At 31.6% G+C, this 19579-nt stretch overlaps 1 protein-coding gene across 1 annotated transcript in view; it reads left to right on the forward strand.

Moving 5' to 3' along the window:
* Positions 1 to 725: 725 nt before the first annotated feature.
* St2 (Sulfotransferase 2) overlaps positions 726 to 19579 on the forward strand; it is a 175925-nt gene continuing 157071 nt past the window's right edge. The window contains exon 1 of the mRNA XM_089597555.1: positions 726 to 921. Within this exon, the coding sequence (XP_089453681.1) occupies positions 726 to 921 (196 nt within the window). The remainder of the gene's footprint in view (positions 922 to 19579) is intronic.

Below are 19579 nucleotides of genomic sequence, written 5' to 3' on the forward strand. Positions count from 1 at the left end.
CGTTTTCGTCTGGTAACATGCGCTTTTAGGTAAACAGACACATTCTGAACAAAACGAAATAAAAAAATTTAACCTAAATAATTTTTGCTCGTGAATGTCTGATTGGCCCCAGACTATATTGTTTTTCATATTTCAACAAAAAGCATATACATACATAGGTCTTAATGTTATAGTTAAAACAATCTTTCGAAAAAGACATTAAAATCTAATAATATCTTTGTCTAAGATTTAAATTATTGTTCGTAAGACTAAGCTTGATTTATTGACAACTTTGCAATGTATTCATTTTTGTATTTTGTAAATTTGAACACCAAAAAAATTTATTTTTGGAAGTTTCCATGGTGAATAAAATGTATTTAATAAAATAAATAAAATAGTTCATAAAACAGAAAAGTTATCGAGAGTAAAAAAGTTTTTTTTAATGAGATGTATTGACATAAAAATCAAATTACTAAAACAGTAAGTAACCAAGAGACAAACAAGTATAAAGTGTATATGTAGTGTACTATAATCGAATGAAAGTTGCAGCCATGAACAGTAAAAGTGAAAGAGTCCACGAGAAAAAAGTACATTCTCAACGACTCACAGCTCATTCTATAACACGTTCTCAGAGTCTTAGTATTCCATTACTAGCAATTAATTTTTTTATTGTCTTTTTTTTTTTTTATCGGGCCATTACGATTTAATTAAACTATTTTTTTCCGTGCATTATAAATAGTCTGACAATGGCTATTTCATATACCACAATTGAGGGTACAATTGGAAAGAAATTAGATAAGATGTTCGGGGTAAAGTACAGCTTCTTGAGAGTCAAACCAGGTGATTGTTTATTGCCACCTCAGTATGTTTTTATTGGTTCAAGAATACGCGATCTTGAGGTTCATGATAGTGATGTCTGGATGGTGTCATACCCAAGAACAGGTGAGTGGTATAACATACATTTTATCTTAATTGTAATCATTAAAAATTTTTTTTAATAATAATGAATAAACTTCAAACAGATGAAGTATAAGATTTCAGCCACATTTGTAATCATAATAATAATAATAACAATAATAATAATAATTATAATAATAATAATAATAATAATAATAATAACAATAATAAAAATAACAGAAATAATTAACTAATAAGAAAAATTTAAGTCAGATAAGGATTTAAATAAAATACTAAAATACGTTTTCATGTAATGTTTGAGTAAGAAGCATGAACAACAACCACATGTCTAGTTTTTAGCCCTTTGTCTTTGAACTCATGACCAAGTACCTATCAAAATCAAAATACTTTGAATAAACTTCAAGAGCTCTGACCCTGACTAGAAGTGAATTCAAGATATTTTTACGAGATGCAAATCAAACTTGATAAAATATTTTGTAAACTAAAAAGAATTTAATGATTAAAAAATTTAATTTTGAGGTCAGACATTTCAATCTCAATGTCGAAGGTTAAAAAGTTTATTATGAAATATTTATCTCACGATTTTACTTGGTGTCTAGAATCATTTGGGAATAGGAGCATCAGCTTACTAACATTTTTATTTTATTTATTGGCTTCCAATTTAACTATTATTCATGCTAAGTTACACTATTGCATCGTATTACGCAGGACGAGTGTAACCACTTCAAGCTAAAATTGGTTTAGTATGTGACATTAAAAGTATTTGCCAAAAAGTTATGTTAAAATCAAAAAGGAAGACACTTTTTATCTTACTGCAGTTTGTTTAATGTTTGAATAGATACTAACAGTGTATTTTTGCGCATTCCTTTAAGGTAGCTCAAGTATAGGTATTATCGTATCTATAACTGAATATCAATAACCCATGATTTTTAAGTAAATTGTTAATAAAATGTGAGCACAAGTTGTAATAAAAGATTTTCTTTATTTATTTATAAAAATATATTATTTACAAATAAACATTTAAAAAATTTAACAAAGAGTTGGGCCCGTATACGTACTGGATACATTAGTGTCCTAAAAAGGATATTTATATACAACGTTTACGTAGAGTAGATCCAAGGTTAGAGTATCGCACGGCTTAGCTGCAGCGTTGCCGCTTTTCTACGAAATGTGCATATATCTTATACACTCTTGCATGTAGTTGGCTGATATCCAATTTTTTTTTGTTAGTAATTTTATTATTTCAATCCTTAATATGTACTGATTTAAATGTTATTGTGTTCCCCGTAAAAAACCATGTCTCACAGTTTTTTCAAACATATTTATACGTTTTCATTGGAGTGTGACTTATTTGATTATACTTTTTTATAAGTGGTTTTATACAACGTGTACTGCATGCACAACCTCAAAACTTTTCACGGAACTCTAATCGTCAACCTAACATTTTTTAGCATCATTTTAAAGATAAGAGTTTATACGATGTGACTCTACAATATCAGCTTTATATATATATGTGCACATAAGTTTTTGCACGCAGCCCCTTTAAGCCACCTTAATGTAACTAGTCCTCCTAATCAAAACTTCTGTAGGTTTTACATTATAAATGAAAAATTCTTATTTACTTAATCTATAAGTTATCTTAATAGTAATAAAGGTTGACAACTAAATATGAAATAATAAATATACGTGCACATACGTATAATATATTTTTTTTCTTATACTAACGTTCCTACCTTATATTTTTTGGTGAGTACTTAAAAAAAAAAAAACAGTCTTATAAGATTAAAGAATTGGGCAGCTAAAAACGAGCGAGCTTATTATTCTTCTAACAAACAACAACGGAACTCAGATTATTACAATAAACATGACGAGGACTCAAGGCTTAAAAAAAAAAGCAGAAACCTTGGACGTCTTATAAAAAATGCAGCTCGTAGATGTCTTATAGAGATAAACAGAGCAAAGATGTATAAAAAATTCTATGGTTAGAATGCACTTTATTGGATGATTATGGACACTGGCTCCGCCATTCATAATATTATTTACTGACTAAAGAGTCCAAAACTTAAGTATGCAGATCCTTCAGAATAAAATAACAACCTGTGGACTTCTCACAAAAATTATTACAGAAACTACTCTCATAAGAATCAATGCACCTTATGCATTCTTCATAAAGAGTATATGGTCTAGATAAAAGAATCCTACAGATACTACTTTTTTTTTTAGCACTCAGTGAGTTTCAACCACTAAGTTAATTTTTAGTCAATGCACTGCTTATTCAGAAAAAAATTTCATCTATTACTTAACAAAAAAATAATAATTTATGTACAATACTTTACTTCAGTTATATTATCTAAACTCAGTAGTTTTTAAAATCTTTTTAGAGTGCATTAATCATAAACAGAAAAAAATAGATTTTCACTTCTTATAGTAACCATTCGTTAATAATAAAGGCAAAAGTGTAAAATATATTTTTTTTAGTAAAGTTGTTTATTTTTGTGACAGCTTTCATTTTTATAAGGTTAACAGTATTTATTTCTTAATGATTATTAAATTTAGAAATATAAATGTAGCTTGTCATCCCACAAAGAATGTCGTACGATTCTTCCATTCTTCAATAACAATAATTATGTATCAGGATAACTTAGAATAATTAAGGTATTATTATTTTTGTATTAAAAAAAAAAAAGAAAAGAATTGTGTACACTTAATCAGAAGCCTTAAGAGAATCTTTACTGGGGCCTATCTCGGCAGCCGGCTTACCCTACATTTGGCAAACCTCTGCATAAGTGGAACCTGAACAAAGCACATTGACGTTGCTTAAGGTAAGCCCTACCTTAGCTGCCAATTTATCCTACAAGGTATGGCTAGCTTAGAAAATTTCTGTATCCAAAAAAAACAATACAATGCAAATTAAATGTTATAAAATATTATTTTATTTGACAAAAAAAAGTTTCTTGAACCAAGGTTGTTACTGTATGTTTCTGTCTTTATTTATTTCTTTGTGATTAATAGCTGTTAGTAAGTTCAAGTTTACCTTTCTATTTATATTCCCGTGTATAAGTTGTAATCGACCAAGAAACACAGAGGGTTTCTCAGCCACAGGTACAAAGCATGGGGGTAGTTAATAGTGCTATCTCCGGGCCATTTTTCTCACCCTGTATTTTCAGAGAGATAAAGAAGGCTACACAGTGTTGAATTAGTGTTTCAAACACTGGTGTTTAGACATTTTGTAGCGTATATATGGTGTTATCCTGTTCTTTTTTGTTTTTCGGTTGCCATGCTCATTCGAGATAGCAACGCGATGTTTTGTCTAACTTTTTCTACAGACCCCTTTCAGCTATTAAAGAATTAAAGCGTGTCTCTTATTATGCAAATATTTTCCATCTAACGAACTGAACGTTTGTTTAAAAAGCTAGTTTTGATTTTGAAATCATTGGTGTAAGCTGCATTTTGGCGACCATACCAGGACACATCGATCTAGTTGTTGTATAAAAAAAGTAAAAAAAAAAAAAAGTGTCAAATTGTAGTGATAATGGTTCCTGGAGTACGGCCTAAAACACGTCACAGCGTTCGAAATGTGCGCTCTTATATGTCCGATCCTGCTAGTCAGCGGGATCCGGCACCACAGCGTGAGGCTTCCGATGACAAGCTTGCGGTGGACGACGTGCTGTCTTGGCGAGGCGCTCCTGGCTGTGGCTCTTCCAAGATCTCATACCCCCATCCTGCGACCCCACAAGCCTGCGCATCTAACGTGAGGCTCTTGATGACGAGCTTACGGCGGACAAAGTGCTGCCTCGGCAAGGCGCTTCTGCTAGGGCTCTCCCGAGCTCTTGTGCACCCTGTTCTGCGGCCCTACAAGTCCGCGCATCCTAGCGTGCGGCTTCTGACGATAAGCTTGCGGTGGATGACGTGCTGCTTTGGCGAGGCACTTCTGCTACAGCTGTCCCGCGCTCAAAAGAACAATCATATCGTCGATCTTCAACAAGATCGGCTAATGACTTAATACAATTCAAAAATATTATTAATTACGATGAAGAGCCTTCTTGAAGACGTTCTTGTGCTTGTTTAATTCAGAACAAAAATTTATCCTTACGCTAACCGGCATTGCCATTACACAGAATTTTGCGTAGAGTAAATTCCCACAAAGTTAATACCAGTAACGATTCTTTGGAGGTTTGGTCTCATCTTTATTTTTTTAATGATGATATCAATTTTAACACAAATCATTTTTATGATAAAGCATGAAACAATTGACTCTATGACTGCCGTCGAAATTGGAGCAGATTTGTCCTTTCTTAAAATTGGCTTGCACAAAATTGGTCATTCAGATCCCACAGCCTCTGTTAATAAGAGGGCTAGCTCTTCAATTGTAAGTTCCACTGATTTCTTTAACCTTTAAAATGTTATGGTTATTGAAGACCTCGATCTGCCATCGCAAACATTAACAAAGAATTTATCAGAATTTTGCAAATCTAAAACTAGCATTTTTATACACCCTTATTCTGCATCTTTCAATTCGTTATTAGGTCAAGACTACATTAATCTCATCATTGGCTAAGAATTTATTAAAATTTTCAAAAATTCGTTATACATGTCAAATTGTTTTCTGGGCTAGTCAATTTATGCAGTGGGGTCTGGTAATGACTCAAATTTTTCGGTTTGTAATTCCATTTCTCTTGAATCCCCACTCACCTTTGTGAAGAAATATTTTACTATCGATGATGTAGAAGCAAAAAAATCTATGCAGAATCGTGATGATAGCCGAGCGTTAAAAATACTACAAGAGACAAGCCATTATGTGAGCGGTATCTGGGAAGTAGGTCTTTTGTGGAAAAACATCTCATAAGATATTCCTGACAGTCGTATGAATGCTTTGAATCGTTTACATTGTTTGGAGTAAAAACTTGACAGTGATCATTTTTACGCTAAAATTTACTATAAAGAAATGCATAGACTTTTTGAGCTTGGTTTTGCGGAAAAAGCCAAAGCGTTACCAGATTAACTCTTACGGTATTTATCTCATTTTGGATTCAACAATCCGATTAAACCAGGACGAGTCCACCTGGCTTTCGATGCCACAGCAAAGTCTAGTCCAGTGAGTTTTAACGATCTTATGCTTAGGGGTCCAGACTGGTTGGAAAATCTTGTGGGAGTTTTAATGCATTTCAGAGAGGATTCAGCCGCTTACAAAGGAGACATGAAAGATATATTTTCGAAAATTAAAATAAGAAAAGAAGATAGAGGTGCGGAAAGATTTTTGTGGAGGGGAAGAGATCGCTCAAGTACCCCTCAAGAATACATAATGTTCTCTTTACTTTTTTGTGTAAAATCATCCCCAGCAACTGCGCTTTTTATAAAAAACAAAAAAGCGAGATTATTTCGAAAGTTATCTCCAAAAACAGCAGAAAGCATATTAAAGAATTTTTACATGGACGATTTTTTAGACAGTACAGATTCATTTTTGGAGGCTGAAAAACAAATAAACGAGGTTATATAGGTTTATCTGATGATAGAAAAGAACGAGTTCTTGGAATACAATGGTATACAGGGTCTGATATTTTATTTTTTTGTTTTGCGAGTAAAAATATTAAAGACGATCTTTATTCTGGGAAAAGAAAACCTACAAAACAAGAGTGCTTAAGTTTTATCATATCAGTTTTTGATCCCCTTGGTTTCCTTGCCCCCATAACAATAAATTCAAGTATTTTGATGCAAAAAGTTTGGCTAAGTGGTGTAAAATGGGATCAATCTTTAGAAAAAGATGAAAATTAACTTTGATTACAATGGCTTAAAAATATTTAAACTATTGATTCCTGTAAAATACAGAGATGCTATAAACTCAAGAATAGCAAATTTGTATCCATGAGTTTCATATTTTTTGTGATGCGAGCACTCAAGCTTTCTCTACTGTAACCTACTAGAGGTTAAATCTTGAAAACGGCATTTTTCACACCGGTTTCATAGCCTCAAAGAGCTGGGTCACCCCTATGAAGGCAATAACAGTTCCTTGTTTGAAACTTTAAGCAGCTACTTTAGCACTAGAGCTTGCTAATTTAATCATGCGAGAGCACTCGTTTTGCATAACTCATCGTGTGTTTCAGTTAAATTCTCAGATAGTGTTAAATTAGATAATTAACGGCCCAGTTGTTGAAGAAATTTTTGTAATTAGCCATTTGAGTAACATTTCTGAAAAAACTAAATTTTCGGAATGGGGATGGGTTCCTTTAGCTGAAAATACTGCAGATGACGCAACTAGATTCAATTCAGAAATTTTAAGTAGTAATAGTCAGTGGTTTTTTGGACCTCAATTCCTTTATGAACAAGAAAAACTATGGCCATTTAAAAAATTAGACTTTCGTAAGGATTCTATTGTTTAAGCAGAAAAAAGGTAGTTTGCTCTCTAAATCACTTTGTTGGAATTTCAACCCCTCAAAATCCTGTTTATCTGCCATATTTAAAAAAAAAATTTTTTTCAGACAAAATTAATCAAAACAACCTTTTTTATTCTTTTGGCTCATGATATTTGGCTCGACATAAAAAATCGATTCTCTAATTTACAGCATTTCGAATATTCGGAAAAGCTGTGGTTGAAATTCACTCAATCGAAGTCTTTTAAAAAGGAAATTGATATTCTTAAAAGTAAAAAGAATTTACCGTGAGAAAGCCGTTTGTTGCAATTAAACCCATTTTTAAATCATCAAAATTTTTTACGCGTAAATGAGCAGGTTTAATTTATACCAGGGAAACAGGTTAGGTATGTACCTGTGATTTTAGATGGTGATCATTCAATAATTTGTTTATTAATCAAGCATTACCATAAAAAGTTATTTTATTAAGGTACCGAAGCCGTTTTTAATCAACTAAGACAAAAATTCTTAATTTTTAAGGTTTGAAAAACTTTATCAGACATTCTGAGTAAATGTACCATCTGCAGAATTTTAAAAGCCCATTCTTTGAATCCGAAAATGGCTAATGTCCCTAACTTTCGTCTTGGTTATCATCATTGCCACTTTACATTTTGTGGTCTTAATTATATTGGACCAATTAGGGTAAAGATTAGTCATAGACATGAATAACGCTGGGGCGTATTATTTGCGTGTTTAATCGTGAGAGCAATTTATGTTGAGTTAGCACATAGCTGAAGTACAGACTCAGTAATTAAGGCAATTTAATGGTTCGCAGCGAGAAGGGATTTCCCGCAAACAATTTTTAGTGATAATGGGACCAATTTTAAATTTGCAAGCAAGGAATTAAAAGAAGCCGTTGCGTCTGCAAACAAAAAGGTTTAATTACAATTTGCTTTTAAAAATTACTTTTCTCAGAAATTTAACCCAACAACCGTTTATTACGTTGGCAGCGTTTGTGAGGAATTAACAAAAATATAAAAGAAACTCTGACGGTAATTTTAAAGGAACAAGATCCAAGCCAGGAAATGCTAAAAATCTTATTGGCTTAGGTAGAGCATTCAATTGACTCTCAACTTTTAACTCATGTCTCCCACGATTGTAACGACAAAAAAGCTCTGACCCTAAGTCACTTCCTTTTGGGCTCTTCATCTAGCGCTGTACGTTTTACTCATTACGATTTACAGTCTAAGTGTCCAGGAAATCAGTGGAAAATAGCCCAATATTTTGCAGATGCTTTTTTAGCATCGTTGGTTACGGGAATACTTACCAACATTATAACCTCGTGAAAAATGGTTTAATACCGATTATAGTCTGAAAGTGGGTGGTTTAGTCTTATTAATCGATAATCAATGACCTTGAAACCATTGGGGGGAAGGTATTATTACGAAAACTTTTATTGAAAATTACAGCAAAATACGCGTAGCTAAAATAGAAACAGCGTATGGTCTTTTTCTCGCACAATCGTAAACTCATTAAATTTGGAACTGCGTAAAAATACAAAAAAATAATAATAATTACTTATTTGTGAAGGGTGCGGGACAATGTTACTGTATATTTCTGTCTTTACTTATTTTTTTGTGATTAATAGCTGTTAGTAAGTTCAAGTTTACCTTTCCATTTATATTCCCGTGTATAAGTTGTAATCAACCAAGAAACAGAGGGTTTCTCGGCCACAGGTACGAAGCATGGGGGTAGTTAATAGTGCTATTTCTGGGCCATTTTCCTCATCCTGTCTTTTCAGAGAGATAAAAAAGGCTACATAGTGTTCAATTAGTGTTTCTAACACAGGTGTTTAGCCATTTTGGAGTGTATATAAGGTGATTTCCTGTTTTTTTTTGATTTTCGGTTGCCATGCTCGTTCGAGATAGCAACGTGATGTTTTGTCTAACTTTTTCTACAGACTCCTTTCAGCTATTAAAGAGTTAAAACGTGTCTCTTATTATGCAAATATTTTTTGTTCGTGCACATTTTACATGAAATATCTGATGGTGCCAAACAGTATTAAAACTGAATATTAACATGGTGATACCTTACTTTTGGCTTGTCAGCTCAATCCATCTTCGTTCAGGAATTTGTTCTCTGTCTTTCTCCAAAGAAAACTTATAAAGACTTGAGAACTGAAACTATATGCAGAAAATATGTAAGTACACTCATTGCGTACTATATATTTATGTGTACTTAAACCAGTGGGGCTTCGCCTTCTGCGCTCTTTGCGCACCAATTCTGCAGAAATAGATTCTAGTTTTTTTGAGCTTTTTGAAAAGTTTCCGTTTTGTATTTTGATTGGTTTGTTCTCTACTGTTATATTATTGCGATAGTAATAGTTAGGAATTTAACATTTATAAAATTGTATTTGAATAAAAGTTATGGTTTTTAAGTTAGAAAAAAATTTATGACTATGATTTATAGAAAAATATAAAACTTATTTGATGGAAAATTTTTTCTAGAAAAACCATGCTCTTCTACATGTGAATTAAATTTTCTGAATATGAAGATGAATCATGCGTATCGTTAAATTTCTGTATCCCAAAAAAATTAAAGTAAAACGATAACACGAAGAAATTTTCATTCTAAAAGCACAAGATTAGTTCAATGTATCGTCAGGTAAATGATAGTCAAGAGCACCAGGTAAAACTTTTTAGTACAAAACATACGTATCAAATTAATATTACGTAATCACGTATCATACTAATATTTATATCAATTGAAATCGCTAGCTATAGAACTTTTTGTTAACCTTTGAAATTAAACAATAAAGGATGTTTACTATTAGAGATGTATTCCAAAAAAAACTACCCAAAGTTGATTTAATGGTTTCGGAGGAGCCCTCCAGAAATCTAAAAAAAACTTAAAAAATAGTAGACAAGACCTTGCATTATAAGTGTAGTACAAACATATATTTTGAAGACAAATAAATTGTGTTATAAGAGATTTTTAGCCAAATTCTGCCAGTCATGAAAAATGATAGAAGTATGATAATTGCTGAGACAATAAAACCATCATTTTTATAAAATTTTTTTTATATTTTGAAACTATCTATAAAGTTCAATGGAAAAGAAAATTGAAAAATGAATAAATTTTAGGCTTTACAATACTAATAACAATATTTATCATTAACAAACAACACATAGTTTTTTTCTTCATAAGCAAGTTTTTAATCAACTTAATAAGAATATATAAAGTTACTGTACTTAGTACAAATCCCGAAACATACAAAGATGGCGATATTACTGATTATAATGTTTTTACAAACTTTTTTTCTCAAATTTTAAATAGTATTTAAAAAGGTGGCTTACTCTATGAACTTTGTTCAAAAGTTAAAGCAATAGCTTTGTTAACAAAAAGTTTAGTATACCTAACGGTTAGTGCAACGGTACACGATTACAAATTACAAACATAATTCAGTACGATATTAAAATAAAAACAACCAAATCAAATGTATAAATATACACAAATTGTAGATGATAATACTGAAGAAATTTAAAATGTTGTGTGGGAAAGTAGTTTTAATTAAAATGTAAACATTGAAACCATTAAACGAATTTTTTAACAAAAAATATTAATTTAAGTACAATACTATAAAAAGTTTTATTAAATGACTGATAAAAGCAGTATAGAAATAGCGTATTGATTTGTTCTTTATTTATAGGCATATAGTTAATCTATTTTCCTTAAAGGTGTCGAGAAAAAATTTATACTGTTATACAACTTAAAAGAATTATTTTAGAATGGTAAAAAAAGCATAAATTTATTTGAGTTATTTAAATAGAAATTTGAAAATACTCAATATAAGGAAAGGGAAATAGGGGAGTAGAGATAATTCTTCAACTGTTATGGTAAGTAACACCTGCATATTATGATGATAATTTTAGATTTACATACCTTATGAGAATTGAAGTAAAGTCTAACTTTTTTCCTACTTTGTGTAATGAAAAAAAAAAAAAAATTACCATACATTTATAAATACAATGCAATAGTTCTGGCTCAAAAACTAATGAAGTTTATACAAGTTAGGTAAAAACAAAATAATTAGAACGAAGTTCTTTGTGTCGCGTACTGGGGGGGGGGGCTGGAATTTTAAAACCGACAGATTTAATAAAACGGAAGTGGCTTACCGGAAGTCTATTCCTCATAACTTTCCCTCCTTACCCCATCGCCCTCACCGTCAGTCCCCTACACACTTCCCCTCACCCCACCATATATCTTTCAACCGTGCCGCACTACTCTCCTTCACACCTTTGCCCACCATTTCCCTGCACGCTTTTAATTTCAAGCAATTAATTTTTAATTTTATTTTCCTACAATAATTTTTTTTTCATTTTCAATTTTTTTCTTTTACAACTCTTAAAAAAAAAAAAAAAAAAAAAATTCCAATAAAGAGATTTGAACCCTCGACCTCCTGCATGTGAGCCGAGTTCCTTACCCACTTTGCTACAAGCGCTGCCGACTATATAAGTTCGGTTTCTTGTACTTATCATGTGGTTCGTAACTATAATATTTCATTTTCATATGCATTCACTAATAATACATTTAATTAATGATGAATTATTTATTTATTATCTGAGTAATAAATATAAAAAATAAATTTGAAGAAACAAAAAATTTAATTAGCATGCACATAGTTTTGTAAATTAAATCGAGAAAGGCACGTTATTGCGCATTTAACGTTTGTGTTTTATGCGTTTGATGCATAAAATATCGACCGATTTCTTTTAAACCTGATGCTTTTTTGGCATTAAAATAATGCTAATAATTACTGTTTTAAATAAATTATCAAAATAAACATATACAATAGAGTTGCAGAACGTATCAATGATTTTCAAGGGCGCTTGTTTCAAATTCGACAAAAAAATTATTTTATAATGTCACATAATTACATAAATATGAAAAAATAATTTGGAAAGAATTTATATACAGAAATTAAATGGAATAAATTCAAACAAAATGCAATAATGAAGAATTAATAATAAAAATAGAAAAAGGTATCCAATAAAAATAAAAATATTCGATGAAAAAAAATAGGAAAAATAATGAAAAAATTAAATCAAAAAATAAAATAAAATCCGAAAAGACATTAAAAATGAAATGCAACAAAAAAAATGAAAAAGCAAATGAAAAAAAATAGAGGAAATAAAATATGAAAAATTGACTAAATGAAATGCATTAAAAAAACAACTAGAAATGAAAATAAAAACACATGAAAAAATTTAATGGCTTGAAAAAAATAAATAAAATAAAAAATGGCATACAAAAAAAAAGATTTAATAGAAGAATACAAAAAGAAGTAAAAAACGAAAGTACAAAAAAATTTCTTTAAAAGTAATAAAATGAAATATTAATAAAAATGAAATAAAACAAAATGAAATGTGAATTACGTATGGAAAAACAACGAAATGGAATATGAAAAAAAAAGAAATGAAATGAAATATAAAAAAATACCGAAATGAAACATGAAAAAAAAATAAGAAATGCAAAAAAAAATAAAGGAAATTACATGAAAAAAAAGTAATGAAATTAAATATGAAAAAAAACAACGAAATGAAATATGAAAAAAAATAAAACAAGAAATGAAAACAAAAAATTAAATAAATGAATAAAATATGAAGGAAATTATGAATAAATCATACATTATGAAGGAAATAAAAAAGGAAAAACATCAAACCAGGGGGGTCATGGGACCCACGGTAAAAACGAAGTTCTTTAAACATGTGATGAGTATAGACACAATTTCTCAGGTAACAAGGGGATCGCCAGATCCATAGGAAGATCGAAGCTCTATAAACGTTAGTACTGCATTCATGTAGTTCACTAAAACAAAAACTTGAAAAACGAATAAAAATAAAAAAAAGCAATAGTTCAGTACTCACGATGATTAAACTTCGTGAGTACTGTATTTATGCACAACGTTCTTACGAATTTCAACCATCGTAAATACTGAACTATTGTTTTATAAGGAAAAGGTAAAAGGAGCCCAGCTGCCCGGGCAGGGGGCGCTCCCCGTTCCTGGCCTCTCTGAATGATACTCCCAAACCTTCCTAATATCTTATTTTGCTTCTTTATTCTTTTTTTTAAAAGATTTTTTTATCAAACAAATTTTGTACATATTTTTGATATTTAACTATGTTAAATATGGACAAATATTAGCTTATTCTAACGATGATATGTTTGTATATAATATTTGTACGACGTTTATGTAATGATGGAGTGCAATTTTGTCACCCAGTTCATTTCTTAACAATTTTAATCATATTTGTTCTAGTCAGCAGCAAATGTCATTCGACAAGATAAAAAAAAAAAACAAAAACTAAAAAAAAGTGTTTCAGAGTCTGATTAAAAAAATGTGTGGCCAGCTGCTCAAGTTTTTCAGCCTTTTCTAGCCTTTGCCTAGTCTCTTGATTCTGCCTCCATAGAAAGACAAGAACGCACCACAGTTAATTTACGTACTTAAACCAACACCTCTTTTTACTTAGTAGCTTGGTTCTAGCCTCACAGAGAGACAAAAATGCTCCACCACTGGCTCAAGTATTTCATCATAGACTTTAACCAGTTATCTCTTCACTGATTTTACCAGAGGAAAAAATACGCTACCATTAACTCCAGATCTTGTACTTGATCGCTGTACCTCACAGGGAGACGAAAATGCGATGCTACTAGATCAAGCCAAATCATCTGGGCTTGGCCCTATTTGCACAATGCTCATCAGGAAAATGTGTCAGCTCAAGCACAGGAGCCCGCATTTCTCTCAGGTTTCCCTGCCTTTACCTTTCATCAAGTCGAAGACACGGCACCATCAGCTCAAATCGTCGAGCTCTCACTTCTACCTCACTTTCCAAAGCGTTTTGAAAACTGATGTTAACGTGAGTGTGTATTTCGAAGCACCATATATATGTTTCCGAAAACTTGACCTCTTGCTCGTCAAGAAAGTGTTGGTAAAAAATTAATAAAAATAAATGGTAAAACAAAATGCTATCTGTTTTTAACGAACCAAAGAGTACAAAATTATTTAAAAAGGGAAGAGCAGCAAGATTCAGCACAGAAAAAATTAACAAGGACAACATTGATTTATTTCAAAATTTGTGTTCTTACTTTGTGTGTGCCTATTATTTATCAAATAAAAAATTTTTTTAACTTTTATTTTAGTTTGAAATAAACATTTTTTTGCATTAAAATTGTGGTGCATTCAACTTTTGAACAAATAAATTCACTATCTTTGTGCGCATACACGTGTCACATTTGATATGTTAACTTGGTATACAAGATAGAACTAACTTATCTTCCCGTTAATGTGTAGTGCTGAAGTTTCATTAGTGTATAGCTTAGCCACAGATAGGGTAAATTAACAGCCAAGGTAGGACCAACCTAATGCGAAGCTAAGCTTTCCGATTGGAAGGAAGTTAAAGAAATGCAACCATCAGCTCAAATGATCAAACTCTTACTGTCACTAAGTTGCTCTGCGCTGATCTCACAAAGGGATGAAAATATGTCACTATCAGCTTGAGGTAGCTCATTTGCGAAAATCTACGGAACAAAATATGTTTCATTCAATAGATTTTGATCTACTGAATCCAATGGTACCCTTGGTTAAACCCTAAGTGGAACAAAATCTCGAGATGTTTCAGATCAAAGTTAAACTGTTTAACACGAGCTCAAATGGCAGAGCACCAAAAAATCAGCTTTACAGGCATTTCCCAACTCACAATAAAAAACCAAAGTAGACAAATGATGATGTAATTGTAGAAAAATCTCTGTTCTTCTCAATACTGTCATGTAAAATGCTAATAATGGGGCATTTTCTCAAGATATTTGCCAAGAAAGACGTGAAAATCAGCTTCATAGTTATAAATGACAGATGGTAGCGGAATACCAACACTGATGTACGTATATAAGTATATATACACAAGTGAAATTCTCCTACTTGGCTAGAGCAGTAGACAAGGGGACTACCTTAAGACATCGATCATTGATATCTACGAGGTTTCTCTGCACTGATGTTACAAGAGAACAGAAATACGCAACTACTAGCCTAACCCGTCGATCCATTACATTTACCAGGTTGCTCTGCACTGGTCTTACGAAAAGAGAAAGACACACCATCCACATTAGCTTAATTTATCGAGCTCTTACTATTATCAGATTGCTCTGCTTTGGCTTCACAGGGGAACTAGAACGTGCTATCTCCATTGTAAACTCTCGAGCTTTTAAAAAACAAAGACATTCTGTTCTTCATTGCTACTCGTTGCCTGGTTTTAGGTGCTGAGATAATAATGACAATATTCTGGTATTATTGAAGAAAAATATTTATCTGTAATTAATTTTTTTTCAATTAAATTGTATACTGATAGAAAGTTAGACTCTTCTTATTAAAACTTTTTTTATTAACATCGATTCCAATAACCCATACATACGAGGTGTGTTCAAGAAATAACGAGAGTTTTCGTTTTATGAAAAAAATATTTATTTATTCAGTATTATCTATTTTGTTTCCTTTAAAATGATCTCCCTTGGATATAATACACTTGTGCCAACGCTTTTTCCAATCCTCGAAACACTTTTTAAACTCGATCTTTGTAAAAGCTTTTAGTGATTCGCTTTTAATGTCATCTATGCTTGTAAAATGACGGCCTTTTAATGTTCTCTTTATTTTTGAAAATAGAAAAAAGTCACATGCAGCCATATTTGGCGAATACTGAAGCTGAGGCATCGTTGCAGTTTTTGTTTTTGGCCCAAAATTCACGAACAAGCAATGAAGTGTGAGTAAGTGCATTACCGTGGTGTAAAAACCATGAATTGTTTTGCCACAAATCCGGGCGTTTTTTCGGATTGCTTCACAAAAATGGCGTTAAACTTGTAAGTAGTACTCTTTATTGATTGTTTGATCTTGTGGAAAGAATTCATGATGCACTATGCCACGTTTTTCACGTTTTCATCGGTTGTTGATGTGCTTGGGCGTCCGGGTCGTTGGTCATCTTTAACGTTTTGGAGGCCATCTTGGAAACGCTTATAGTACTCGTAAATCCTTGCTTTACTCATAGCAGACTTACATATACCTTTGTTAACATTTTACAAGCTTCACTACACTTTATTTTATTTTTTACGCAAAATTGAATACAAATTCTTTGATCCATTTTTTTTTACAAACGAAAATCGCCGAGCTCAAAAAACACGTCTAACGTTAGCGGGTGCCACATAAAAAGTAAGCAATGAATATGGCTGAAAATTTTATCGTACCTTAGGGGCATGTGTTCCAACATAATAAAAAAAAAATTTATACAGGTGGACTCTCCAAACCCGCGAAATTTAAAAATTCTCGTTCCTTTTTGAGCACACCTCGTATACGACTTGATGTGATTAAAAGAAGAAAGTTGTTTATTTAATCATTTGCTACTCACATATGTTTGTTAAAATATTTTTCCTTATCTCTAGCCATTTTTCGTGATATTTTGACCTTTACTACGCGCTTGGAAGAAATAGTAGTGTTCGGCACATAAACGCAATCCAACTGGACCTACCCCAAGGCCCGCAAAATAGCACTGGTGGTGATGGCGCTTTTGTAAAAAAAATTACCATCCTCATCTAGGGCGCTTAAAGCTACTGCCATTTTTTGCCCTCGGGTAGCACTTTGTGTCCTGGTAATCACTTTTCAACCCTGAAGCACTAAGTAGTGTAAGAAAAACAATGTACGCCACTTTGGCATGAACATAATTCATACTTTGCTGTCTAGTGATCTTATGTATAACTAAATTTTAATTGTTATGTATATAATAAATGTGCTTGGTGTAAGTATTTAGTAAATAAATATTGAAAAGAACTCAAGATTCTCGAATTCAATCAAAAATAGATTATTACAGCCTGTGCGTACAAACTATGCATGGAGCAGCAGTATCTAGAAAGCTCGCTCGACAAAGTTAGAGGTTTTCTTACATTTGGGCTATCAACTTTGATGTCCAGGTATGTGGACCAACCTCAGACGGTGTCTAGAAGATACTCCCAAGAAAGTAAAGTTTTTTGACATCTCAGCTATAGAGTGCGATATCTAAGTAAATATACCAATTACAGTTCGTGTTTTACATCTCGGATATCATGTTTTATGTCTGGATATGTAAATCGACTACAGACGGTATCTAGATGGTACTTCCTCGAAAATGAGAAATGAGGCTTTTTTCACATCTAGGCTATCGACTGCGATGTCCAGGTCTGTGGAAGCACTACAAATGATGTCTAGGAGGTACTCTCCAGGAAGTAAACCTTTTTTTACATTTAGTGCTATCGAGTGCGATGTTTAGGTATACATGCTGACAGCAGGTGGCTTATGGATGGTGCTCTTTAAGAAGTAAAACTTTCTTTATATTTGGAATGTTCAAAATAGTACCAGAGTATACGTATGGACCTTAGGTGGCGTTTAGAAGGGGTGTCTCAGAAAGTGAAGCTTTTTTACAGTTGGAGTATTAAAAATATGGCCAAGGTATAATATACAGACTATAAGTGGCATTTAGGAGGCGCGCCCACGGAAGTTAAAAATTTTTTTTATATCTAGGCTATTGAATACAGTGTCTAAGTATGTTTTATCATTGCATACAATATCTCGGAGGTGTACCTAAGAAAAATAATTTTTTAAACCTATTAACTTAAAAATTACGCGAAAGTAATAAATTTGACAGATTCCCTAGAAGGAAACTACATAATCGAGATGCTTAAATAGTTAGAGCTACTTATACTAGCTACTTATCTTACTCGTAAATTAATTTATTTTTTATTTCCTATCATGTGTTATAAGAATAATTTTTACGTAACCAAAACCTATATTTTTATTATTAATTTTGGGATAAGTGGAAATGAGTAAAGCACGTGTTAAGTTAAAAACTTAATTGTAAATAATCCTATAAAATAAACTTAATAAAAAATTACAATTTTTCTATGAAAAATAGCTATGTCTAATGTTTTCCTTAATTTCAATCAGATAAAGTAGATTATTTTACTTTTATAGGAGCTGAAATTGAAAAAATTTTAATTTATGTGATACAAAGATTGTAACAATAATCAATTATACATATATTTCATGTCATATTATGAATATGAATATAACGTTACTTATCTATAGGGCGTGAATGTAGGGTAAGTCTTGAATCTTACGTATAAAATCACCCGAAGTGAAACTTATGGGAACAATTGACATGAGATCTCAGAACTCCTTAGAATTTCGTAGAGAGAATACAATGCTACCAATTTACTAAATATTTTTACCAATGCTACTAAAAAAAGATTTTTTTTATCCTGTAGGTAAAAGACTTTATTTTTAGAAAAAAGTAAATCCTAAGCTATTTATAAAAAATTTTATACTTAAAAAATTTAAATATTTGAATCAGTTTTCAACAACAAAACCCACCATTTAGCATTTTTTAAGTATGACCACTGCACTTTGCGTCTAATTTTCCATGGAAAATACTTTTTTAATAAATGGAGAAGCTATTATTACGATTGAAAAAAATTAAATAAAGTAGCACAGTACTTGACATCAGCGCCTTAAGTTTCAAAGCACACGTTGTTCTCTTAATTATAGTATTTGGACCGTATAACAGTTGGAAAGAACGCCACCACTGGCGATAGTCGGAGTCACTGGACCATAAATAATACACGGAAGTAGGTGAAAGATTTTCTTTATTAACTTAATCTTACAAATCCATCGAGTTAAAAGACGTTTACACAAGTGATAATGAATTTTCCATCATCTCATTTTTGGTTTTTTTCCACACGTTTTGAGGTTATACATATTTTGTGACGTTTGTTTTCTGAAAAATGGATAAGGTTATCACAAACAATTGAAAATTTATAATTACTTGTATAAACGTCTTCTAACTCGATAAATTTGTAAGATTAAATTATAAATGAGAAATTGTCTCTTACTTCCATGCATTATCTCCAGTCCAGTGACTTCGACTGTCACCAGAGGTGGTGCTCTTTTAAACTGTTGCACGGTCCGAATAATATATATTATGCAGTGTGTAGAAATCATGTAAAACGTAATTATTATTTAATTAGAATAAAATTTATGAATAAAAATTTTAAAAATTAAAAAAAACTGTAAACATGGAGTTTCTGTCATTTAATAAAAAAAACCTCCATTCTTAAATTTGAATCTACATTCTCTAAATTCTCTGAATCTCTGAATTCGTACATCTGCAGATCTTTTTATTGTTGTTGCTCGCTAAACGTCAGAAAGAGGAAGAACAGGATGAACGTTGAAGAGCAGTAAAATTATTTATTAAAGAATGATAGAA

Source organism: Copidosoma floridanum, unplaced genomic scaffold, assembly GCF_036245765.1.
Source record: "Copidosoma floridanum isolate Cflo_tuat_1 unplaced genomic scaffold, Cflo_Japanese_pri ptg000033l, whole genome shotgun sequence".
NCBI lineage: Eukaryota > Metazoa > Arthropoda > Insecta > Hymenoptera > Encyrtidae > Copidosoma > Copidosoma floridanum.